Genomic DNA, 25,617 nt, shown 5'->3' with positions numbered 1-25,617 from the left:
GTATACATTCATCCAAACCCATAGACTGTGCAACACTGAGATCGAACCCTGCTGTCAGCCATGAGCTTTGTGGGATGGAGTGTCAGTACAGGTTCACTGCTACTCTGGTGAAGGTTGTTGATACATGTGTAGGGGCAGGGGGTGTTGAGAATTTCTGTCTTCAGCTCAATTTTTCTATGAACCTAAAACTGCTCTTTAAAAATAGTCTTTAAGAAAGTGGTGTCTCCTTGGCCAAGTCATAGCTAATCAAGGTCACATAGTGAGTGTGTGACAGAACCAGGCTTAGAAGTAAACCTGTCTGACCCCAGCATCTCCCCCAGTTATGCCCTCTCTGTTCAACCGGATTGGAAAGTCCACAGTAATCCCAGGGATTACTGAGCTTGCTCAGTGAAGTCGTATTCAGCAGAAGAGCTGTGAAGTTGTAGGCACTGGCTGCTCAGGGTGTCAGGAGGCCTGGCTGCCCAAGACTTGTGGATGCTAAGTCCCCCTCCCCAATCAGTGCAAAACGTGCCGAATGTTGGTGGCAAGGGCCAGAGTCCCACATCTTGTCTTGGACCTTTGCTTAACCTGCTGGTTAGTGGACTATCACTCGGAACCTTAGTCTTCCCACATTTAAACTGAGAAGCTCAAACCACTGCAGGCAGTTATATCAGAGTTGAGGACATTTTTTTCCAAAGAGTTTCCTGGACCCCAGCCCCATAGCTCTGTGTGAGTCTTGATAGAGCTCAGGAGCAGTTGTGCCAGGTTTGGGGATGACTTCCAGCTCCCAGATTCCATGCATCTTGGCTCAGGAGGGCCCATAGACTCTCCTGTCATTCTCCTGACCCAACCTAAAACAGGCTAAGTGACACAGAACGTAACAGTAAAAAAGATACTTTATTGTTAAAAAAAAAAAAAATCAAATGACAGACAAAACCACACATCCCATGGCTCACGCTCAGTCACACCCACAGCCGCAAATCACTCACACAACACGCTCTCACCCAACTCTCTCCCGGCAAGCAGCAATCCTGTTGGGTGAGAGTCTCCATTGCTCTTCCTTTTGACTTTCGTCTTCAGAAACAACACACATGAAAAGGCAGTGGACCGGAGAGAGGAACTGGCAGGGGAGGGAGTGGCGAGGCCACCAGAGGCCTCCTTGGCTTCTGGTCCTTGCCTCTCCTGGCTACATACACTCTGCACATGTGAACACATGAGTCATACCAGGGCGTCCACATGTGGAGAGGCGTGCCCACATTGACCCTCCATGCGGAGAATTGAGTCAGTGCAGGTAACACTTGATCGGCAGGCATCTGAGATGGACGAGCAAGAAAGGGCAGAGGTCCAGTCTGGACGTTCTGCTGGTCTGTTCCCTGCTTCCATCCTGCCCTAATTGTGAGTTCTGAGTTCCTTGTTGCCTAGAGAAGAAAAATTCCTTTTGGAAAACTCATTCAGACAGCAAGGTTGAAAAGTGCCAAAGACTTCTTAAAATGAAGAGTGATGTTTTTCCTGCCTTTGACCAGAAGTACCTGGGAATCTTGGGGTGAAGAACCCAGAGTTCCAGGAGGTCTGAATTCTTCAACAGAAAAAGTTCAGGGCTCCAGAGAATCCTGGCCAGCCCAAGATTCTTGTGATTGTTGAGGTGGAGCAAGTTCCTCGGAATCTGGGCTATGGAAGCAGGACTGTTGGGGACTTGAGGCCCAGGTGGTTCTCCTTAGGAACCCTCCTCACCCCTGGTGCCTAGCATGCTGCCTGACAGAGAAGACCCTGGACAGATATGCAATGAATGTATGCATGGGCAGATTCCCAGGTGGCTATTGTACCTGTTCACCTTCTGCTCACCTCTCAGCCCCTAGGAAGATCACCGAGTGGCCCTCCAGGGTCAGATGCCCCAGGGCCTCCCCTCTGTAGCTGGTATAGTAGTTGCCTTTGGGCCCCAACCTGCCTAGCTCCAAAATGGAGCTCTGGGCAGCCATAGGATGCATGCTGGCAATGCTGACCCCATAGTTCAGGCCTGTCTTCCTGGGACGGAAAGATGGCAAATCCAAGGGACAGCCTGCTTCTTGGCCATCCCAGGAGTCAGTCATTCCTGGTTTTCCAGGGTAACTGCTCTGTGCATCCCCTCTCCTGGGGCCCTCGTGCTGTTTCTGAAGCTCTATCCTCAGCTTCCCTCCACCCTCAGGGACCCGCTGGGGGACCGGAAGAGCACGTTTCAAGGGACGGCAGTCTGACTGGGTATGGGGGCTACCCTCCCCCTCCCAGCCACACTCAACTCACTCCCTATGAGACAGGAAAACGGTGCCCGGGCCGCGGTCTCCACCTGCCTTCCTCTGAGAACAGGGAGCTAGAACATGACCTCCTCGCAGCTCCCATAATCACTCTCCACCATGTCGGAGCCCTCATAGTTGGGGGGCGCCCGGGGATGGCGGCCGGTGGGAGGCGCAGCCTCCCCCTCGCAGTCGGCATAGGAGGGCCCGGCCCTGCTGAGGCGCATGCTCACCCCCTTGTACCCCTCCTCTGCCAGGCAAGGCCCTCCCCCTCCCTGCCGGAACTGCGAGTGGTAGTAGCTGATGGCTGTGTACTCATTGAGACAGGGAGCAAGCAGGCACTCTCGGGGGCTGGGGGGCCGCGGGGGCATCAGGTCTTCCAGGTTCTGGTTGCTGTAGCGAGGCGGGAGGGGCGCCCGCTTGTTTTCCAGCTCCAGAGGGAACGGGAAGCCCCCATAGAGGCCAGTGGGCTCCGGCATCACAGCTGGGGTTGCGTGGCGGTGAGGCGAGGGCGGCAGAGGGCCCTGGGTCACTTCAGATCGGGGGTATTCCCAGTGTTCCTTCCTGGAGTAAGTAGGGGGCCAGACCGTGGCTCCGCAGGGGTACACTGAAAGGAAACAGCAACAGAAGGTGAGTTCTGAGTTTCCCTGGTAAAATTTCCAGCAGGCCCTAGAGCTACTCAAATTAGCTTAGCGGGCAACAGAGATGGCCCCAGGAACAGGTGGGTGTGTGGTCCACCTGATCGTTGTCCCTGGCAGCTTAGGCTGATACACAGACTCTAAGGGGGCAGGTTCAAGGCCTGAGGTTTAACCCAAAGGCAGCCCACCTTGCAAACCTTACCACTAATCTGAGTCAGGGGACAAAGAAGGAATATGGATAGTCCCATGCATTCCCATCCCCACTGCTGGATTTGGCAACTCAATCCCAAGACCTACTGGAGAGTTTATTGTCCTAACTGAAGGAAACAGATACACAGTTTGGATTTGAAGATGTGATGGCATCTATCAGACAAAATGACAAAATGAGATGTGGCTCAAAAGAGAAGACCAAGCATTCTTGGTTCCAGACCTGTCCCTGCTACTGACAAGTTGGATGAATTAGAACAAGTCACTTCATCTTTATGGGTCCCTATGGGGACAAACAGGGAACATATTCACTTTTGTTACGACTGGCAAATACACACACAAATATATATATATATATATATATATATATAAAGTGCTTTACAAATGCATCTCCTTTTGAGCCGAAGACAAGATGAGAATGGAGTTCCTCCTCTGAGCCAGTCAACTTTGACTCAGCTGCTAGACCTCCAGACTGAACAATCAGAAACGTGGGCCACTGCTTCTCTTTTTCTCTTAGAAAAATGCTAATGTGCAGACATCTCCTTTTCATTCTAGGAATTCTACACAACCTTATCCATGGTCTACTTGTTTCTGGCATGAATATCAATTGTATAGAGTCACTTGAAATTTAGAGGGGTGGATCATGGTGCAGCACTATGAGCCAAGGACTCTGGGTCAGGAGAACTGGCATCCTATCTAGTCTTCAGTGCACTGTGACTCTGAAGACACCCCTTCGTGTCCTATTCCAAGGGACTGGACTGAATTGTGGCTAAAAATTCTTGTGCCTAAATTGGATATTTAGGTCTACCACCCCATTCCATCAATCCCAAAGATCAAGGGTCTCTGGCTATACTGACCCATCTCCTCGCCTGACCAGGTTCTCTTAATGATGGACTCATGGTCAGAGTGGGAAGGGATGACAGCTGGTGGGAGCCTGGGAGGCACGCTGCAGACCATTGGCCGTTGCTTGGAGCTAGGTCCAAAAGTGACGAGCTCATTAGGAACTGAGGTCTTGCTGGGCTCTGATTGGTTCAGGTTGTTGCAGGAGCTGGTGCTCAGGGGGTCAAGCTCAATGGAAGGCATGGCTTGGGTGTCAACACCAACACTCCTGGCTAGAAGGTCTGGGTCCTCCATGGCCACAGGCTTGTGAGACTTGCAACGGCGGTAGTAGAAGAGAAGCCCAACAGTGATTATGATGATGAACACTATGGCCGCAATGATGATCAGTAACTCCTGCTGTCCCCAGTCCCCTCTTTTGATCTCAGGGGTGACTAGACAGTGCCCTTCTGAGCAACCCCTTGCCTCCATTTCACATCTGCAGAGAGAGAGGGAGAAGTAGTCAGGGGGCCGAGTCATTATACTGTCCTTTTCCGGTCCCCTCTTACAAAGGTCTATGGGATAGAACCTTTACCCTCAAGAACATCATGTTCTACCACATGCACACAAACACACACACATACACACACAAGTACACACGTAATTATCAAACATACAAACATCAGAACTTTCCATCCTTCCCCAGTAAAACCTTTCAGATCTGGGCTCTGGGCGTATCCATTATTTTTTTCACCAATGAAATCTAGGTACTGAGTATTCTCTCCACCAATGAGATCAAATTTCCAACTAACCGTACTACTACAGTGGAGGCACCCAGCATACCTGGATGTCCTCTATCTAGAATGTCAGGATCCGATACAAAGCAGTTGCCCAATAACGGTGACCAGGCATCAGGGCTACCTGCTATTCTGCATCAGGAAGTCACAGGAATAGAATAGGATCCTATATAGATCAGCTACCTTACATAGGGCAACTTGCTTAGAGAACGTCCTGGAAACCCTATGACTCTTATATCATCTTCAGCTCGGTGTTCCTAGAAAACTTCTGTTGCAAGTCTTGTCCACTTTTGAGGAATACTGGGCAGTTTCCTCCTCCCCACTTGAGTTCAAAACATCTGCCAGTACCTGAAATTTCACCAACAGTTTTTGTTCTTTTGGGCATTTTTGTTGAGAATCAGTTGGCTTTAAAGGGCATGGATTTATTTCTGGGTTCTCTATTCTTTTTCATTTTTCTATACGTTTGTTTTTATGCTAATATCATGGTGTTTGTTATTATGACTCTGTAGTGTGTCTTGAAATTTGATATATGGTAACGCCTCTAGCTGTGTTCTTTTTGCTCAAGATAGCTTTGGTTATTTGGGGTCTTCTATGCTTCCATATGAATTGTAGGATTATTTTTTCTGGTTCCATGAAGAATATCATTAGGATTATAATGGAGATTGCATCGAATGTGTAGATTGCTTTGGGCAGTGTGAACATTTTAAGAATATCAATTCCTCTCATCTATGAACATGGGAGATCTTTCCACTTTGTAATCTCATCTTCAATTTATTCATTCACTGCATATATGGTGAAATGGCCACCTCTACCACTTTAACGAGATGTACTTCTTGTAAGCGGTGATCTCCTGCAGATGTGTCTTGGGTATCAGTTTGTTATGCAATGTTGAGTTTGTTTCTAGCTGTGCTATAAAGTGATTTCCCTATAACTTCCTTGGTTGGGATTAGGGAGTTTGAGCACAGTATATACCATACTGGAGTTAGAGAGACCCACTGTCTCTGCAGGTCATACAGGAGTGGGAATACTCTAGTAGTTCAGACAGGTGTGTTGTAGATAGCAATGTGGGGGGCTGGATGCAACCTAAGTGGTTACTCCTACTATGGAAGTGATGGTCCCTATCAGAGGATGTGGGTGGCAGTTCTCAGGCACTGTTGACATTGGTTCTGACCCTTGAATGAGTCTCTGGTAATGGCTACTCCAGGCCCCAGCAGTGGTCAGAGTCCTGAAGCACTTGTCTTCTGATTAGACAGTGGTGTGGGTCCTGGTATGGTGGGGACAGGAATCCTAGCACTCCCTCTTGTAGCAGTCACACCCAGCCTACAAGGCTGCAGTGGGTGATCAAAGTACAAGGGTGATTGATGCAGAGGACCCACATAAGTGTGGAGGCAACAAAAGTTATGTTGGTTGTTACTGTGGATGTGCTCATCCAAGAGCAGGACCTCAGCTGTCCCCACAGCTGTGCATTTCTGGTGACAAGGTGAGGCTTTAGTGCCCCAAACTCTTTTAGTTGTGTTTCCTGCCAGTGATTGAGTAGGAGTGGATTGTGGCTAGAGTCAGCTGAGGTGCATGCTGGAGAGAGGGAGAGTGAAATGTGGTTGGTGCCAGGCAAAATTTCCCTCTGGATCATCTTAGACTGTGTGCCCCAAGGGTAGGTGACAGCCAGGGGTTTTCTGCCCTCCCCACCTACAATTTTTTTTCATTTATAGCACCCACCAAGGATTAAGTGGGAGTGGATCACTTCTGGAGCTGAGTAACATTCCTCTTGGCTGAGGTGCTTGCAAGAGGGAGGGAAAGCAAGAATGTGGTTGGCGTTGGGCTAAGTTGCTCTCCATACCACCTCAGGCTGTGCCCCTTGGGGTCAGGGTTATAGCTAAGCCACAGCAGGGTTGCTTAAAACTGCCCAGCATGCTTCTGTGGGTGGGGAAACAAAGGAAACTTGGAGTTCTTTCTCTGCCATTTTAGCAACCCGCACCTGTGTGTGGCGCTGGGCGAGGGATGGTGGAAATCATGCAAGCAACTGCCCTCGGTTCTGTCACCTACATAAAACTCCACATGACTGGCACACCCCCAGTCTCAGTGGGAGACTCCCCGCTGTCCCAGTTCTTGTGGATGGCACACTCTGCTTCCTTCCACGTGGCAACAGCTGCTCTCCACTGCAACTCACTCAGCAAGTCGTGTCGAGAGTCACTCCACTGAGCCAAGTCCAGCTTGTGAGGCAGCAACCTGCTTAGCCAGTAAGTGGAGTGTCTGTGGGGTCTCAGACCCCTACAGCAGTCCAAATTCAGGTAATAGGCCCCCTCACAGGGGTTCCTGGCTGCAGCACACTGTGGGATGGTTGGAAGATGAAATGAATTCCTATTCCAAATCCAGACCACTGTGCAGGTTTTGGGCCTCTTATCTATTTATGTAAGCTTGTAAGGGCTGCAAAGCTTTGCAATAGCTGGGATTGCCAGAATCTGCACTGATAGAGTTTTCTGGGACTTTCTCTTTCACCTTAACCCCTACAGAGGGAGCAACTCCTGCTTCCCCAGCTATGGAGTTGGCCACAGGTGATGGGATATTTTGTTTTTCTTGCCTTGCTGCTGTTCCAGATCTCTGGATTTTACAAGGCCTGTATTTTTCTGCTGTTGAATTCCAGCATTCTCACAAGGTCACTCACCTCAATATGAAACTATGTACCTGTTGTTTTGGTTCTTTGTGGAGAAGCAGGTGAGTGTTAGTTACCTCTCTCCAGCCATCTTGCTATTTTCCAGATTTGTTGACCTTTGTCAACTATTGAGAAACATTTCCCCAGGACACACACTTGAGTCCAAAATATCTCCTAGTGAAATTTTACCAGCAATAGTTTGTTCTTTTTTTTTTCCCCCTAATTTGAAGTTTTATGTATTTTTTTTAATTTGAAATTATACTTTGTTCTTTGTTCTTTTGGTGTAAATGCTGCCTCTCCCAGGTTTCTTTTTAAAAATATAAACATTGCTTTCATGAGGTGCCATGAAGTAGCCTCCCACACATCTGGTGAATAACATTCCTTGCAGCCAAGCAGGGCAGGGAATAGGGCAAGAAATGATAGTTGCTGAGAAAAAGGACTCAGGTCATCAGTACACGGGATAATCTTGGACCAGCCCTTTCCTCTCTGGGCCTCAGTTTCCCCATCTATAAAATGGTGGGTGAACTACATCTTGGCTCTCATACACAGGTTGATAGCAAGGGATCCCTTGGGAGCTTGGAAAGATAGAATCCAGGCCTATTCTTCAAGATTCAGATTCAGTTGTTCTAGGTGGATCCAGGAATACATATTTTTCATATATCTCCCTCATGACTTCTTAAAGACTCCCAAGTTTGAAAGCTGTAAGACCAAATAATTGCCAACATTTCTTTACCTCCAGGATTCTCAGAACAACTCTCTTTCCCTGGCATCCCCAGCTGCCCAGCACAGGAGGAGGCAAACGTAGCTGTGCAGAAGGGTCTGAGCCTACCAAATGGAATCATTTTCCTCAAACCACTTCCAGGCAAGTCACAGTACAAAGCAAGTGCAACCATTTATTTTCAGAGTTCAGCAAAGATCAGAAGTACCTAAGTTTCTGTTGAGAAGTATAGCTTCCTGGCCTCCAATCCATGAGTCTAAATCAGTGGGTCAGAATAAGGCTTAGAAATCTTTTAAACAAGACCCTCTCTCCTCTCTTGGTGTCCTGATGTAGGTAGGTGGTGTGAAGGAAAAGTCTTACCATGTGGGCAAGGCCTAGATGTCAGGTCTCTTAAGAATTCAGTCCCTGGATACCCATTGGCCTCTCTGGAGGTCAGAGTACAAAGTTCATTCCCTAATGGTGCCAAACTCAGAGTGAGGATGGTGGGTGGTCTCTCCTGTGCTTACCTGTTCCCCATGTGTGGGTGAGGGCAGACACAGGAAGCTCCTTCGGGAGAGGAAATGCAAGTTCCACCTTCCAGGCAGGGTGTAGAAGTACAGTTCTCCCTTCTGTGTTCACAGTGCTTTCCAGAGAATGGCGGGGGACACTTGCAGATGTAGCCTGGGAGAAAAAGAAAGGTGAGAGGGTAACTGATTAGCAGTTAGGGGAGAGAGGAGCATGTCTGCAGAACCATGTGCTCATGCTACTATTCAATAGCCATTAGTGGTGTTACTGAGTTCCCTCTTCTGTGCAAAACACCATGCCAGGCATTGGTGCCCTGCTGAAAGAACTCTCAGATCCTGCCCTCAAACTACTTACAGTCCAGGAGAGAGAGCAGGCCTCTAAAAAATAGCAATGAACATCATCATCATCGTCGTCATCATCATGATCATCATCATAAATTTATCAGAGCCATTTTTGTTACCATGCCATTTTTGTTACTGTAGCTCTATAATATAGCTTAAGGTCTGACATTGTGATGCTTCCTGCTTCACTTTTATCACTAAGGATTGCTTTGGCTATTCTGGGCCTCTTGTTTTTCCAAATGAATTTCATGATTGCTTTTTCTAGTTTTATTAAGAACTTCATTGGAGTTTTAATAGGAATTGCATGAAATCTGTATAGCACTTTTGATAGTATGGCCATTTTGACAATATTAATTCTGCCTATTCAAGAATATGAGAGCTCTTTCCATCTTCTAAGGTGGTCTTCACTTTCTTTCTTTAGTGGGTGCTAACACACAACAAGTGGGGGCAAGAATAGAAGTTCAGTAGATTAGACAAAGGGGAATGAAGTGAAGAGAGTGGGACAGGAATAGAAAAGACAGTGGAATGATTCTGACATAACTTTCCTCTGTACATACGTGAATACACCACTGTGAATCACCACATCATGTACAACCACAAGACTGGAATCCTAATTAGAATAACAGGTATCTTATGTTTGATGAAAGTCAAAATATAATCTACTGTCATGTACAACTAAAAAGAACAAACAAAAATTATTCAGAGCCAGTCACTGTTCTAAGAGTCTTTATGCATTACCTTATTTGATCCTTATGAAGACCCTGAGACCAATTACTATTATCATCCTCATCAGGGGACAGGTTAAAGAAATGGTAGATGAGAAAAAGGAGACAACAGAGAATATAGGACTTTGGTTGAAGTCATATGGCTAATAAATGGCAAAAATGGGATTGGAAGCTCAATAGTTATCTATAATATCAGTGTCTCAGTAATTATCATTAGTTTTATTGTAGGCAACGTTGAGAGAGGCTGGTTTAGTGTGGGGACTATGGTAATATTGCAGTGGAGACCTGAAGGATGAGTAGAAATTAGACAGATAATAAGATGGAGGGGCAAAGAGGAATATGTTTCAGGCCAAAGAGAAGAGGTGGCATGTTCAAGAAACGAAAACCATACAGGGTGGACCAGCCCAGTGAGGTGGGGGATAGTGTACATTGAAGGGTCCTGGAGGTAAGATGGTCCAGCACATCAGGCAATGTGAGCCTCATGGAAGAATTCGGATTTTCCTTAACAGCATGGAGGTGCAGCACTGAACAGTTCTTGCAGGAGAGTGGTATGCTCAGATCTGCATTTTATGACACTCACTCTATTTCTACTGGAAGAGGGAATGTAGGGAGAGAAGCTGGAGAAGAACAGGGAGCTGGCTGGTACAGTTGAAAAAGTGAGAAGTGATAAGGGCTTGGGTTGGAGTATTGGCAATTGACTGGAGAAAAGTAAAGACTCCTTGGATCTTTTGAAGGTAGAAATGGCAATATGATTAGCAATACAAATTAGAAAATGGGAAAATTCTAAGTGTTGACAGGGGTGTGGACACACAGCAACTTGATGCATTGCCAGTGAAGTACAGGCTGCTATGGCCATACTGAGAGCAATTCAGCCCTATTTTAGTTAGTAATCTTTTTTATTATTATTATTTTTCTCTCTTTTTTTTTCCTCCAGTGCTTGAGATTGAAACCATGACCTTGAGCATGCTATGCAAAAGTTCTACGAATGAGCTACACCCCAACCCATGGCCCTATGTAGCTAAAATAATTATTTGCATTCTTGGGTATGTGAATTCTACCCTTGTGTGTTCGTGAAGGAAATTTTTACACAGGTTCATAAAGAGACTTGTGAGGGTTTGCTGCAGCAATTGATGGAGGTGGGAGTTTGAAGCCACCAACGTGTGTATCAGGGAGAATAGGAAGGGAAAATGTGAATGCACGCACACCATGGAGTATTGACACACAATGAAAAGCAATGAGTTAGAACTACCCAAGGCAGTATGGACAAATCTTAAAAATGTGCTGCTGAGTGTAAGCATAAAAGTCATCTAGTGCTTCCATAAATTAAAATTTCAAGAAATCCATAGGCATTATGTAAAAATTCACTCAGAAACACTAACTGTTTGCCTCTGAAGCTGGGGGAGTGGAAGCAAGTAGAGTTAAAGGGAAAGAGGAAGAGACTTTGCATGGACTACTGATGACACTAAGGTGTGTGATCAACTCACTACCTTCAAGGTCCTCCTTCATAGCCTCCTCCATCCCACAGAAAGTAGAAAGAAAGAGATTTTGTGAAGGAAGAAGGAAGACTCTTGGCTGCTCCTAGTATAGACCTAGCAGATCCCAAACCATTACTCACAGACTGGGAGGGGAACAGAGGATATTTGGATCCAGAGGGCAGGAGTTTGCCATTAAGATCTGCATCCTGAAAGCCTATGACTGTAGGGAAGTTCCTCTCCTCTCTGTGTATCCCTTAGAGCCCAATAGTTTCCTGAGCTATAAAATGGAGCTATGGAGCTATTGATAGCTCTCTTCTCTCCCTGCCACAAGGGCAAGGTGGAGTAACTTGCTTTGTAAACACTATGGTGATACGTGATTGCTACTTCAATACATCAGAGTCCTCTGAAGAGCCCTGTGGTGAACTCTGGGGACAGGTCCTCAGCCCTTACCTGCCCCATGAGTCTGTGAGCACTGCCCACCATTGAGACATGGGTTCTGCCTGCAGTCATCACTGTGCAGACAGCACTTGGTGACAGCCTGGCTCTCCAGCAAGCCTGCTGTCGTCTTGCCATCGGCCAGCAGCTCTAGTCCCTCTCCGTTGACCACGACAGCATCCAGGCAACCTTCAAAGCCCTGGGAGACATTTGAGGAAGAATGCGAGAAGACAAGACCACCAAGCAAGAGGTGTCTTTCAGGCCTGAGACCCTGGCACTTCTCTGGAATGACAAGGGAGGTGTTGGTTGTGCTGTCAACTAACAGGCGAACGGAAGTGTCTGACTCTTCCACCACGATGAAGTGCCACTCTTGGTCATTCACATGGTGCTGGGAGGAAAGGTTTCCATAGAAACCGGCCGGACAGTGGTATTCCAACTGGGGCACTCCATTGACCAGCTGCAAAGAAAACCCAGAAAGTCATCAGTAAAGCCAAGAAGTTCTTATGATTCTATTAGTTCAAAGAATGTTGTTTAGGAGAAGCAGTGTTTGGTGATTTCCGAGTCTATTTCAGACATTGCCTTTATAGAACATAAAATTTCTCAAAGTTTCATTTGGTCCTTGCCACATTCCATGGGATGATCTGGGTGGAAGTGATATCTCCATATCACAGATGAGAACACCAGGTCCAGAGATGCCTTACTGACCAAGACCCTGTATTTAGGGTTCTTCTTCATAGGCCTGTCTAGTATTCCCATTCATGAGAACTGGCTTCAGGGATTCAAACACCACCCTCGGCTCCCATCCCCTTATTTACCCATTCAGTCCCCCTCAGCATGGGGTCCCAAGACCTTTTCAGAGGGAAAACTATTTATTTATTTATTTTTTTTTTGCCCTGTTTTCTCACAGGTACACGGTGGAATTTTCCAGATGTGTGTTATCTCACAGATGAAAATAGAAATAAACATGAAAACCTTGCATTGTCTCTTAGACCAGTCAGGAGAGACTTGCAAAAATGTAAAATAGTGCCACAGTTTTATTTTTTTAAATACTGGAAAGTATAAATTTTTTTCTCATAAAAATATGGTATTTGTGTTAGCATGTAATGGGTATTTGGATATTTTTAAAGTAATTCAGAAATAAATATTTTAAAACATTGGAAATGTTGATGGTTTTAATTCACATAAAACATCCCTGGAATCCTTCATAATTTTTAAGTATATAGAAAGTCCTGAAATTAAAAAGTCTGAGCTTATACAGAGACACTGACTTAGAATATTTTAGTTCACTTCACTCTCAAGAAGTGGGCATGCCTCTGGCTAGGTAGTCATCTTTAGATAAAACTAAATGTGAGAACGTCTAACCCGGTCTTTTCTAGAAACTATCCATTTTTACAATACCTTTCTGAATTTTTCCCTGGTTGAATACTATTTATACTTTTATATATTTTAAAAGGAAATATTATTATGGCAAATAGAAAACCAATATCACTTCCTAATAAGAAAAAGGAATAACAAATACAAATGCAACTCAAACAAAACCTTGCAATTAAATCATTTCTTTCATCCATGTAGGACCACAAATCTGTTGCTCTGCCATCTTTTCACTGTCTCTCACCTCTGTGATGTCCTCGCTCCTCTCCTTATCCAGCTTAAACTCCATAGTCAATCATCATCAGCACTCCCTTTTTACACTCTTGACTCCCTGTCTCTTCACAGAACTCACTTGCTAAGCCCACAGCTATAGGACACTTCAACTCTCCACCTGTTCTCTATGGAACAACATGGATGCAGATAAACCTACTGCCTCGCCTGCTGGCCCCCGTGGTTTCATGACCATGAATCTCAAAAGAACCTTTAATGCTGCCCAGCCATCAAGTCTTTCTTGGTCCATTCACTCTCCCAGATGACCGTTCCTGACTTTTTATCCCAACATCCTCCCACTCATTGTTACATAGCTGATGACCTTGCTTCCTGCAGAAGCCATCAGGTGGCGCTTGCGGGCACTCTCGCCATCAGTTACATCACAGTCTATATACTTTTACCAGTCTCACCACTGATGCACTAGATCTCAAAGATTAGGTTCTACTGACCCTCACTTCTTTCTCTTCCCTGATTTGTTCCTTCATTCTCTCCTGGATCATCCCAATCAGCATTTAAACATATTGTTTTTGCTTTAATCTTTAAAAAAAGAAAATTGTTTTGAACTTGGTATAATTTTCTGTCCTTGTCTCCACTTAGTAGCCAAATTACACCCCAACGGTGTTCAACAGTGAGATTTATGTTGCCAAATTCAGTGAAGTGCCACTTTGCATGTTTCAGCAGCATATCACCCAGCTGATCACTGCTTCCTTCTTGATACATGTCCTTCATTTGGCTTCCTGGATACAATACTCTTGACTTTCCTCCAACATCACTCCAACATCATTTTCATTATCTTTTGTTGGATCCTCCTTTTCTCCCTGATCTCTTAATGTTGTTGTGTCTCAAGGATCAATACTTGTTCTACTCTCTTTTCACTCTGTACTCCTTGGTGATCTCATCCATTCTCAAGGCTTCAATAGTAGGAATATGTTGAAGACTCCCAGGACTCCATCTCCAGCCCAGACCTCTCTCACAACGTTAGACTGGTTTATCCAGCCTCCAGCTCAGCTTGGAGGTCCAGTAGACATCTCGAACTCACACATCCAAACTGCGCTCCCGACCTCCCCTGCCTCAACCCACTCAACCCATATCCTTCCCCAAGTCTATTGGTAACAACTGCAGCCTTCCATGGCTCAGGCCAAAATTTCTTCCCATGTGTTTTCTCCCACCCTTCATTCAATTCACTGGAAAATGCTGTAGGCTCTACCTTCAGAATCTGACACCTTCTTCCCAGTCCTATTCTCATCACTGCGGTCCCCACTGTCATCCTCTCTCACCCAAATTACTCCCAGAGCCTCCTGACGGGGTCTCTCTGCATCTCTGTTCCTCTATAGTCTATTCTCAAAGCAGTAGTCAAGATGACCCTTTTTGAAATGTCAGATCATCACAATTATCTGTTTAAACCCTTCTAATAGGCTCCATTTTCCTTAGAATAAAAGCCAAAGTCCTTACAGTGACCTGCAAGACCTTAATAGATATGGCCCCCATCCGACCTCATGTCTGACCTCAGTTTCTAGTACCCCTGTGTCCCTTGCTTGTCCACTGGAGCCATGGACGACTCTGGGATGTGGCCTGGCATGCTAAGCATTCTCCCTCTAGCTGGCTGTTAGCCCCCAGATGTCCACACAGCAACCTCCCTCACCCACTTCAAGTTACGGCTCCGTCATCACCTCAATGAAACCTTCTCTCATCACCTTATCGAAAATTGCAACTCCCCTCACCCCTGATACCTCCCAGCCCATATTTTTATTCCCTGTAGACTTATGCGAACTTAATAATTTTCTTATTTCTGTATATTTATTGTCAGTCTACCTCCTACAGAATGAAAGTTCCAAGAGGGATTTTTGTCTTATTCACTGGTGAGACCTAAGCACTAAGGAGAGTTCCCGTCACACAGAACAGATGCTCAACAACTATGTGTTGAGTGAGTTAAAATCTAGTCAGCTGCCAAAGTCAGCTTTGTCAAAATGGGAGACGGGCAATCTCCCGTCTCCCATAACAATCAGGCAAGGCAAACTGAGACTTTCTACGCGCCATTATCAGAAAGTAGAAAAACTACCTTCAGGAAAATTGTGATTTCATGTAACTTTATGCTAGCTTTGACATCTTGAGTATTCCCAGTGGAGAGTCCCCCACCCCTGGAGAAACACTGGCTTCTTACTCAACAGAATTGGTAACACCATTAGGTGAGGTGGTCTCACCTATCACCTGGGACTCTCTTACCCCACAGGACAAGCACCCATTCCTGGTTGTCCTTGAATATGTATCTTCAGGCCAGGTGGCTATGGTGATCCTGGACAGGACTGCACTGTGTCCTTGCCCAGTAGTCACAACCAGCAGCCCTGAAAATGGTGCAGGGGTTTCTTTGCCAGGAAGTGGCTCCCTGGACATCCTCATGTCACCCTCACCTTCCTAGCCTGGGATGCCCAGGTGAAATCACTCGGGTGGCAGTGCCTTACCTTCAGGGAAATTGATGCCGTTTCATTGGTGAATAGGAGAATGGACTGTGGCTGGAGTGTTTTCAGAGAGAAATGGATGTGCCAGTTCTGAGCCACAGGGGCTCTGTACCGCACGTAGCTCTGACCACTGAACCTCGTGGCAGTACCTGCAAAAGTGACCAAACATGTCACCACCATGTAAAGTGGTCCCAGGGACTGATTTTGTCTCATTCAATTCTTGGGTAGCTAACAGAGTCACCATTTACATTTTATACACGGAGATGTTAAGTCAAGGCTGGGGGTTACTCTTCCAGGCCCACATAGCTAGACAGAGGCCATCACCCTGCACATAACTTTGGGCACAGGAATCACTGCCTTATGTCCCAGCCTAAGGACAGGAACTGTGAGCTTAAACTATTAAGAAAGAAAAAATAAAACCAGGAATGTTTAAGTTGAGTGTATGGATATAAAAAATTTTATCCTAAGGCTGAGTGTGGTGGCACGTGCCTCTAATTCCAGCAACTGGAGAGGCTGAGGCAGAAGGATCACAAGTTCAAGACCAGTCTCAGCAATTTAGTGAGACCCCAGGGATATAACTCAGGGCTAAAGTGCCCCTGGGTTCGATCATCCCCAGTACCCTTCCCCCCAAAATTCTACCATTTCCATGTTATTTCTGACATCACCTGAGGAAGGAGGAGCTAGAATTTGGAGAGAAATTTGCACGTGTGGTTTTAGGGCCAGGAGGTTCTTGTGTACTCCTTGCGCCAGTAGGATTGCGACCAATGGGTAAGCACTTCCCGAATGAAATGTTAAAAAACAAAAAATGGGGGTGGGGAGTTAGTGGTAGATTGTGCAGTCAAAACTTCAATCAAGTCCTATATCCTCCATTCTTGCTAATGCACAATTGCACAATAGAGTCAGGCTTCACTTATTTGACCATAGGACGCTCTTATGTGGATACCCTTGGAAACGACATCCTGAAGAACCCCTTTTGGGAAATGCTGTGTTAGATTAAGCACTGTCCTCACCAGGTTTGTAGAAATCGACCCTCCCCAGAAGCAGATTCAGCTATTACAGCCCTAAATTCCCCAGTGTGGATGAGCCAATCAGTCCCTAGCGGAAAGGAGGAATGAGTGGTAGACTCCAGACACCTGGGGAAGAGGAGCTGCTAAACAGAAGGAATAAAGGTCAAAGGGAGGAGAAGGAAGCATCAGACAGCCTAAGACACAAGGGAGTCCAGGATCCAAAGAGTCCATCACATTGGAAGTTTCAAACTCTCTGACTCTGGCATTTCCAATGTAGTAGGGCATGACTGGATGGGATACTGAAGATGATCTAGACCAAGAATGCTCAAACCTGACTGCAAATCAGGATAGTGGGGGAGTCACTTAAAACAAAGAATTCCAGGCTCTTCTCTATGACAGCCTGACTCAGTAGTTCTGGGTAGGGCTTAGAAATGAATATTCAAAAAAATCTTTCCATGATACACGTGACTAGAGACCAAGGGGGTTTCTGAGATGTTGACCACTTTCTGATCCTTGACCAGGAAGCTGCCTACACAGGTATCTTTGGTTTGTGAAAATGTATTGAGATGGACATATAAGTCCAGTTCTTGAGTGTCATATTTCACTAACAATGCTGAAAAATAAAACACACACCTCTCCCCAAGTGATTCTATTCTGGTGATCCACCAGTCCATCTGCTATTTCTCAAAGTTCATGGGACCACCTGCTTCAAATTATGTGCCAACTTCAGGACTCGCCCAAAATCTTCTAAATAAAAAACTCTACAGGGGACCCCAAGGAGCAGGCGTCTTCAAAAACACACTCCCCAGGTGATTGTACACAGTGTTGAAATTGAGAACTTCTGTTGTCTGATGCCAAGTGGGAAAGAGAGATTGTTCAACCACCCCAACTTTCCCCATAGCAGGCTTAAGGGGAAAGGCACACAGAGCATGGAATTCCCTTCCCAGGGAGCATAGACCACCCAGCCAAAATCCAGTGGTCCCTGGAGAAAGTCCACAAATCTGAGAATGTCCCTAATGCAGGTCGGTGGGCCTATGAAGGGTAGATCAGGTCAGGTAGGAGCAATGGTGAGCTGAGGGTGATGTCACTTTCCTTTTGCCAATACTCCTGAACTGGTCCAGGGAATTGGTCTTAAGGCCAGGGCTGAGTGCTGGGGAAGTCTTGTCAGAAAACTGAATTCAGAAAGCTTAGTGAAGAGTGAAGGCTTAGTGAAATAAGTCACACTCAGAGGTCAAGGGATGTATGTTTTCTCTCATATGCAGACGCTAGAGAGGAAAAAGGAAAATAAAGATGTGTGCAGATCTCATGGAAAGCAAAGGGAGATCTTTAGAGTCAAGGGACCAGGGAATGGGAGGCAGGAGGGAGGGGGAAGTGCTGAGGAGTGGTGCTGGCCAAATAACATTATTACAATGTATGCATGCATTAATATGTAACAACAAATCCCAACGTTACATACAACTATAATGCACCAAGAAAAAATGTAGAAAAAAAAAAGAGTTGAGGCTTAGTTTAGGATAGCCAGGTACTTGAATAATCAGGGCTTCATTGGAAGCTCTACAGTTTCAGGCAAACCAACACACTCCCCAAACCTCATTTTCAACTATAGATAGACCTCGTGACCCTGCTTAGTGTACATGTGTACACAGTGTTATGCTTTGGATATGAGGTCTCTCCCACAAAACTCATGTGGAATGATTAGATTACGAGAGCTATGACCTCATCAATGGATTAATCCACCTGATGGATTAAAAACTGAGTGAGTGGTAACTGTAGGCAGGTGGGGCACAGCTGGAGGAAGTAGGTCACTGGGGGCGTGCCCTTAAGGATTATATTTTGTCCCTGGCTTCTTGCTCTCTGTTTTCTGGCTGCCATAATCAAAGCAGCTTTCTCTACCATGCCCTTCTGCCATCATGTTCTGCCTCACCTCCAGCCCAGAGCAATGGAGCCAGCTGACTTTGGGGTGAGACCTCTGAAACCAAGAACCCAAAATAAACTTTTTGTGTTCTAAGTTGATCTTCTCAGATACTTTGGTCACAGCAATGAAAAGCTGACTAATACACATCCAGCTTAGCACGTCACAGGCTCCATCCAGCACAACTGCCCCACGCAAGTGGCAGCCACCACTGACTGGGGGTTATTGTGGGTCAGCTGTGGGTCAGGTGCTTTGATATCTGTCATGTAATGAATTCCTCAAACTCACTCCAGGAGGCAGATGTTATTATTTTCTCTATTTTATAGATGAGAAGCTGGGGTTACACAGCTAGTAAATGATGGAGCTATGGTTTGAACCTATGCTGAGTCTAAATCTTGAGCTCTTGACCAGCAGGCAAAGGCAATAACAGTAGTAGCGTTAGTAACACCTACACTGAGCATCTTGTATATGTGAGGCACTCTTCTCAGCAAGCAGCTGAGGTTAATCCTCATTTAAGGCCTATCGCATCCAGCCCAAGGCACAGACAGGTTAAGGAATTACCCCGTCACCTGGCCAGTAAGAGGTAGTGCTGAGTCTGAACCCAGGCTGTCTGATGCCACCGTCTGCGCCCTTCACCCCAGTGTTAAACTGCCTATTGTATTCTTACTGTAATTTTCAAAATTCCAAAGAGTGGTCAGAAGTCAGGTGTTATCCCAGGACTAGACTTTGTGAGGCCACCACCTGTGTTACAGTGGCCTGTGGCTTTGGCCAGATTGAGACTTTCCTTGAACTACCCCATAGAGCCTCTGTGCATGGCGCCATGCTCAGTCAGGCAGGCAAAGCCAAGGGTGCTGACTGTCCCCAGGGAAGACGCGTTCCTCACCATTGCAGGAACAGTTCCTCTCCAGGCGGTGCCTGGGTGTCAGGATGCTGAGCCTGGCTGTGCTGTACGTGGGACCCACCCTGGGGTCCAGGTGCACTGTCTCTTGGCAGATTCGACCCTGGCAGCTTGGGCCCTGGCAGAGTACCACGGGCATGGCTGATCGCATTTGAATTCCCAGTGAGTGCTCCATCTCCTTGGCTGAACGAACGATGATGGATGCCAGTTCCTGGATCTTGTAGAAGGTTCCAGAATGCCCCTCAAAGACCAGGAGCACATCCACACCAGCCATGGCCTCTGCAGGCTGAAGGCTGGCCAAATGGATGTTGGTTCTTTTAATGTCCAGTTTGTTGCTAAGGAACCGCTGCAGGTTCCGCCAGTGGTCACTTACCAGCTCCTCCGGGGTGAGCTGGTGGAAGCCCATCCACATGGCCTGCTGCAGAGCCTCTGGTCCCACATGCCACACGTGGACGTGGACCCCAGTGGTGGTGGTAAAGGTCCCATCACTGACCGTGACATTGAAGGAGTAGCGGCCACGAGCTAGTCCCTGGGCGGCGATGATCTTGCCGTCGGGTGCGCCCACTGAGAAGTGCCTGGCCAGGGGCTCCTCTCCTGCCAGGCTGTAGGTCAGCGTGTCTGCAGGGTCTCTGTCTGTGGCATGGATTTTTCCCACCATGCCACCCTGGAACGCTTCCTCCCCAATGCTGATGAAGACTTCCAGGGGGAGGGCTGAGGGCGGGTAGTGGCTCTGCTCCGCGACGTGGACGCTGACCCGTGTGGACGAGGAGAGGGGAGGGATGCCACTGTCTGACACCTGTGGGCAGAAGAAACACTGCCATTACCCAACAGCACCACAGGGTCTCTGGGCCCCGACCGAGGATGGCCTCCCGGGGGAGCCTCATTGCTCTGCCCCAGGCCCAACCCAAGGGCAGGTTCAGAACATTCTCACAGTTGAAAAAAAATATCTGATTCCAATGCATTTATAGTACAGATTTCCTGAAGGCTTTGTAGGAACAGAGGAGGGAGTTACAGCCCATAGCATACAAGTCAAGAACTCCAATTCCCCACCTGCAACCCTCTGAGCCTCCTCCTAAATCTCTCCATACATTCTTGTCTTCTTATCTCTTTTCTTATTGCATCTCTTAGAAATTTCAGTGCCCACACATTCTTTCATGGCATCCTGTCCAGCCTAAGGACATTGCCTTTGGAATTTCCTTGACTATGTGACTGGAGTGGGACCAGGGATTTATTCTTCGGGCCAGTCAACAAGTATTTCTTGAGCACCTTCTGCAGGCCCAGCCCATTGCTATGATCAGAAGTAAAGGGAGACTAAGTCTGCTACCAAAGCATGTTGGGCTTGGATAGAGTACAGTGAAGGAAAGAAACAAGCTGTGTGATAAGGAAGCGACCAGCAAGACTTAGATCAGGTGGAAAGGAAGGCATCTCTGATGCCATTCAGGTTGAGTCCCGAGGGTTGAGAAGAGGAGACAGCATGTGTAAGGGTCCTGGGGTAGGGAAGAAGGTACCTGGCTCAACAAAACAGAAAGGGAGCCACCAGTGCTGAGGTGAGTGGGCAGGGCATAGGGCCAGTGGGGAGCAGGAGTGGGGAGCAGAAGAGGCCTCACTGAGGGACTGAGGAGTAAGAATGGCATGACCTCACTAAATAGGAAAAAATCTATAAGTATAAAATGCGTTTTCCTTTCATGTTTCCTCTCTGCAACTTCCTGCCTGACATAGAAGGACAAAGCTTGCCTTCTTCCCCTCAGGGACATTTTCACTTTCTCAGCTGTCAACAAGGGGTTCCACGGTTTTCTTGCTCCAGTGTATTCCAACACTTGGAGTGCAGGAGAAACTGACTGCTGGAGATGGGGCCCAACACTGAAGAGGCAGCAATAGCGACTGCAGAATTAACACGACTCCTAGTTACAAGGTCTAGCTAGCATCAACTGCAGCAATGATTCATACTTTTACTAACTAGAACCTACAGCTGACACTAACTCAGCACAAACCCTGTACCAGCCACTGTTAAATGCTTTAAATGTGTGAGCCCGGTTTATCTATGTGTCTGAAGATACCCAGAGGCTCAAAGAGTTCTGAAGGCCTCAGCGCAAACTCTCTCCCACCTGGACACCTCACTCCTCTGGTTCTTCCTGCTTAGAACCATCTCCTGTTCTTTTCTCACATGACTGGCTCCCAGGGTCTCCACTCAAAGGTCCCCTATGTGACAAGTATGTGTGTCCCCGTGTCCTATGAATCATCGTTTCCTTATCCTAATTTGTAAACATGTTATGTCTTCCTTTATCCATTTATTGTTCATCTTCATAATTGGAATCAAAAGCTTCTAGGGACAGGAACCCTTCCCTCTTCAACCCCAGCTACATTCTTAGCAGCTGGCATAAGGTGGCATAGGGTAGGTGCTCAATAAATACTGGTAGAGAGCCTGGCCAACCAACGAAATGGATGAATGAGTGAATATATCATTCCCAGATGGGAGGTCTGCAGAAGAGGAGGATCCACTGGACTTGAGATCTAGGAAATGGATTTGGGGGAAGTGGAATGAGGAAGAGTTGTTTGACCACCATGCTGGCCGCTATTCTTGACAATTCTGTACAACCCATGACAAAGCCACCAGGCCCATGCACTGCGCACACCGTCTCCCATTTGGACCCACATCAGCTCTGTGGGGGAGGTCTTTTCAGGCCCAGAGGTCCAGAGACCTGTTCTGGCCAGTTGCAAAGAGTTAGAGCTAAAGCGAGGGCCTCTGTGTGGGCACCAAACAGGGAGGCAGAGATTGGGCTTTGGGGTGGCAGTGCTTAATTTTGAAGCGCCCCCTTATGCTATTCATTAACAGCACCTGAAGCCACTCACTTAACCTCTGTGTGCCTCAGTTTCCTGTACCCGCCTTCAGGAGCGTGATGAGGATTTAATGCAACAATGCGTGGGAATCACCCAGCCCCGTGCTGACACGCAATTCTCCACACACCTCTTCTAAGGACAGAAGCACTAGTAGTGCTTTGGCCAGCGTGTTTACTGTCACCATAGTCCCCAAGCCACCAGGGGCCAGCAGAGCTCTCACCTCAATCTGAAGCTGATACCATTCCTGAACCCTCCTGCTGAGGCCCGCAGCGGTCACCAGCCACCCATCTGGAGTCACTCGGAAGGCAGAACCGACGTTCCCCTTGGTGATTCGGAATGAGTAGGGGGCACCGTTCTCTGGGGAGTCTGGGTCACTCAGGATCAGCTGCAGGACTTTACTGCCAATGGGGGAGTTCTCCTGAGACCAAGAATGAAAGGAAGCCGAAGGGTAGAATGAGTCCTGGTCCTTGATCCAGCATCTTTCTGGAACAGTCCTGAGCACCCTGACTGCTCCCAGGCTGAGTCTGGACTGCAAGTGGACACCCCCAGCCTGCCTGCCTTTGAGGTGCTGACTCTTCAGTCTAGACAGGTGCTCCCCAAGAGCAGTGCTGGGTCTTAGACACAAAGCCCACTGGGCCAGACATGTCCTTAGAGACCAAAGGTCAGGGCCTCTATCCTGCAGAGAGGTGACCTGCTCAAGGTCACACAGCAGGCAAATTGTGGATATAAATTAGTCAGCGTCTGGGATGCATGGGAATTTTGTCATTTTTCAGGACAAACTGAGCACTTACACATGGTTTCTTGTTTACAGGACCAACATACTACACATCCAATGAGCAAACTGAGAGACAACTTTGAATTTAAGAAAAACTGATTCCCTCAGGATCATTCCAACCTTTGTTCTCCAAACATGGGAATTCGGTGTACTGTACCACCACCATGGTTGATATCTGTCTTCCTTTAGTATCACAGTCTTATTTACAGACAGAAGGAAATGGATATAAACTGCGATTGCCTATCCAACAGACAGACTTTCTTTTCTTTTCTTTTTTTTTTTAAATAAAACCCTGATTTTGTTCAGGCATAAAGTGGTAATAACCTCAGAAAAGATGTTCCCCTTTTATGAGAAGATGAATTATGACTGGTCCAAGACAGCTATAATCTGACTTCCTGTTTCAATCTTTCATTTCATCTTCAATTCTGATTATTGGAGGAAAGTCTTCTTTAATAAAAGAAAAAAAAAGGTCCCTCAAAAAAAGTCCTTTTCTGTTTGCCTTTGAAGATGATTAGGCAAGGATGTGATAGTAGAGCTACAGCAGCCATTTTGCAACCATCAGGAAGAAGATGAAGGAATTTTAAAGGCAATAATGCAAAGCCATGATACTATTTTCTTACTGAAATAACCAAATCTGAATGGAATTTTCCACCTTTCAACTTCTGATGATATTAAATAAGTTCTAATTACTTAATGAATTTTTAGTCAGGTAACGTGTTATCTGCAGCCAAAGCATCTTAACTCATACCTGTAACATATAAAATAGGTAAGATGGAACGACACTGGGCAATGCATAGTAGGACCCAGAACTCTGCCCTCTTATCCACTTCCTAACTTCCCTCAACACTTATGGACTTGACAATTCCCCAAGGCCTTCTTCAAATCCTGCGTGCAAACCATTGGAATGGTGGAAACAACTTGGATTCTGGAAAACATCCTGGGTTTAAGTCCTAAGTTTGCCACACCCCACCTACGGCAAGTTTCTGCACCTCCAGTGTTTAAATCTGTAAAATGGGTATTACTTCTTTTACATGGTTTTTATGAGCCCCATAAGTAATGGACATGGGAGTGCCTAACACAGTGCCTGGTTATTTTTCATCCCACAATCCAGAGCTGCCTTCAGCTGCCTGTGTTGACTTTAGGGTCATCAGCGGCAAGGTCCCAGCCACTTGGATAGACCAGTTCTACGGGGAGCACCTCATGCTGGGAGAAAAGTGAAGATGGGAGGGACCCAGGGCACCGGGGGAGACTTGGACTTACTTGGACAGTGGTGCTGTAGTTGAGCTGGAAGAATCTCGGTGGGTTATCGTTGACATCAACCACTTGGACATTAATGTCTGTGTCCTCGTACAGTGGGGGCAGCCCGCTGTCGGTGGCTCGGAGCCTCAGGGAATAGCTGGATGTCTGTTGCAAGATGCCCAGTGGAGGGTTAGCCACAAGGCTAACAAGGGTTAGCCTTCCCATCTGCCCCTTGAGCTACTGCTAATGTTTTCAGTTAAAAAAAAAAAAAAGGAGGGAGGCACTTCCCCTTGCCCACTCATAGCATTTTAGGGCTCAGGTTCTGGAGTCAGACAGAAGCAGGTGAGATTTAAAACTCAACCATTTTCTAGCTAGGAGACCTTGGGATGGTGACCACATATGTGAAGAAAATATTAGGACCCTCTTCTTGGGATTATTTTGAGGATCCAGTGGCATAATATATCTAACTCATTTAGTGACGTGCCTGACACACAGCAAGTGATCAATAAATGGTAGCTGTTTGTGGAAGGAGCCAATGATCCCTGATCAGTTGTGACCAGGGAAGGTTAAGGGTTCCTCAGTCCCTCTTCTGCCTCTGGCCTCACAGTTCACAGAGGCCCCCCTAGAGAACACAAGTGCACACACTTTGGGCGTCAGGATCAGGTGTGGAGCACGACGCTTCCTTTGGACCAGCAGCAGGGCCAGATCTCTGCTCTGATAGCTCAGCCTGGGCCCCTCCCACATGACTCACCTGCTCCCAATCCAGAGCCTTGGCCACCTGTAGCTCCCCCTTCTTGGGGTGGACAGTGAAGTGCCCGAGCTGATTCCCTCCTACCAGGCTGTAGGTAATGGCACTATTAAGGGGTCCATCCTCATCGCTTGCTGACACCTGCAGTGGGGGAGGTAATGGTGAATGGAGGCATGACAAGTACCAGAAAGGAATCTTGGACACAGGAGCAGAGGGGAGACAGACAGTCCCTGCCAGAATGACTGCCAATCAGGTGGCAGTCCCTACCCCATGGTCATCCCTGCCAAGGGACTCTCGTGGATTTCAACATGCCATGCTTTCATTTACTTACTCATCCCCTCATAGTGACAGGGTGTCAGGGCCTGTCCGAGGAAGTTGGAAGGCAGGGAATGAACCAAAATGAACACACCTGCAGAAAATGTCTAACCTACGGGTGATTCTAATCTGGGGTAAAGTACGATCAACCTCATGAGCGCACAGAGCACAGGGGTCCATTCCACCCGGGGAGATGAGAAAGGGACTCCTGAAGCCTGGGAGGATGTGGAAGGCTT

At 46.9% G+C, this 25,617-nt stretch overlaps 1 protein-coding gene across 1 annotated transcript in view; it reads right to left on the bottom strand.

Annotated features, from left to right (window-relative positions):
* Window positions 1-386: 386 nt before the first annotated feature.
* FAT2 (FAT atypical cadherin 2) overlaps window positions 387-25,617 on the bottom strand; it is an 82,237-nt gene continuing 57,006 nt past the window's right edge. Inside the window, exons 16-24 of the mRNA XM_079145919.1 lie at window positions 25,070-25,207; window positions 24,340-24,483; window positions 22,525-22,722; window positions 19,452-20,262; window positions 15,653-15,798; window positions 11,568-12,009; window positions 8,579-8,732; window positions 3,949-4,406; window positions 387-2,853 (exon numbers count right to left, since the gene is read on the bottom strand). Of these exons, the coding sequence (XP_079002045.1) occupies window positions 2,324-2,853; window positions 3,949-4,406; window positions 8,579-8,732; window positions 11,568-12,009; window positions 15,653-15,798; window positions 19,452-20,262; window positions 22,525-22,722; window positions 24,340-24,483; window positions 25,070-25,207 (3,021 nt within the window). The 3' untranslated portion in view covers window positions 387-2,323. The remainder of the gene's footprint in view (window positions 2,854-3,948; window positions 4,407-8,578; window positions 8,733-11,567; window positions 12,010-15,652; window positions 15,799-19,451; window positions 20,263-22,524; window positions 22,723-24,339; window positions 24,484-25,069; window positions 25,208-25,617) is intronic.

The sequence above is a fragment of the Sciurus vulgaris genome, assembly GCF_902686455.1.
Source record: "Sciurus vulgaris genome assembly, chromosome: 6".
Lineage (NCBI taxonomy): Eukaryota > Metazoa > Chordata > Mammalia > Rodentia > Sciuridae > Sciurus > Sciurus vulgaris.
The sequence above is the reverse complement of the archived record's forward strand: the minus strand, read 5'-3'. Positions and strand labels throughout refer to the sequence as shown.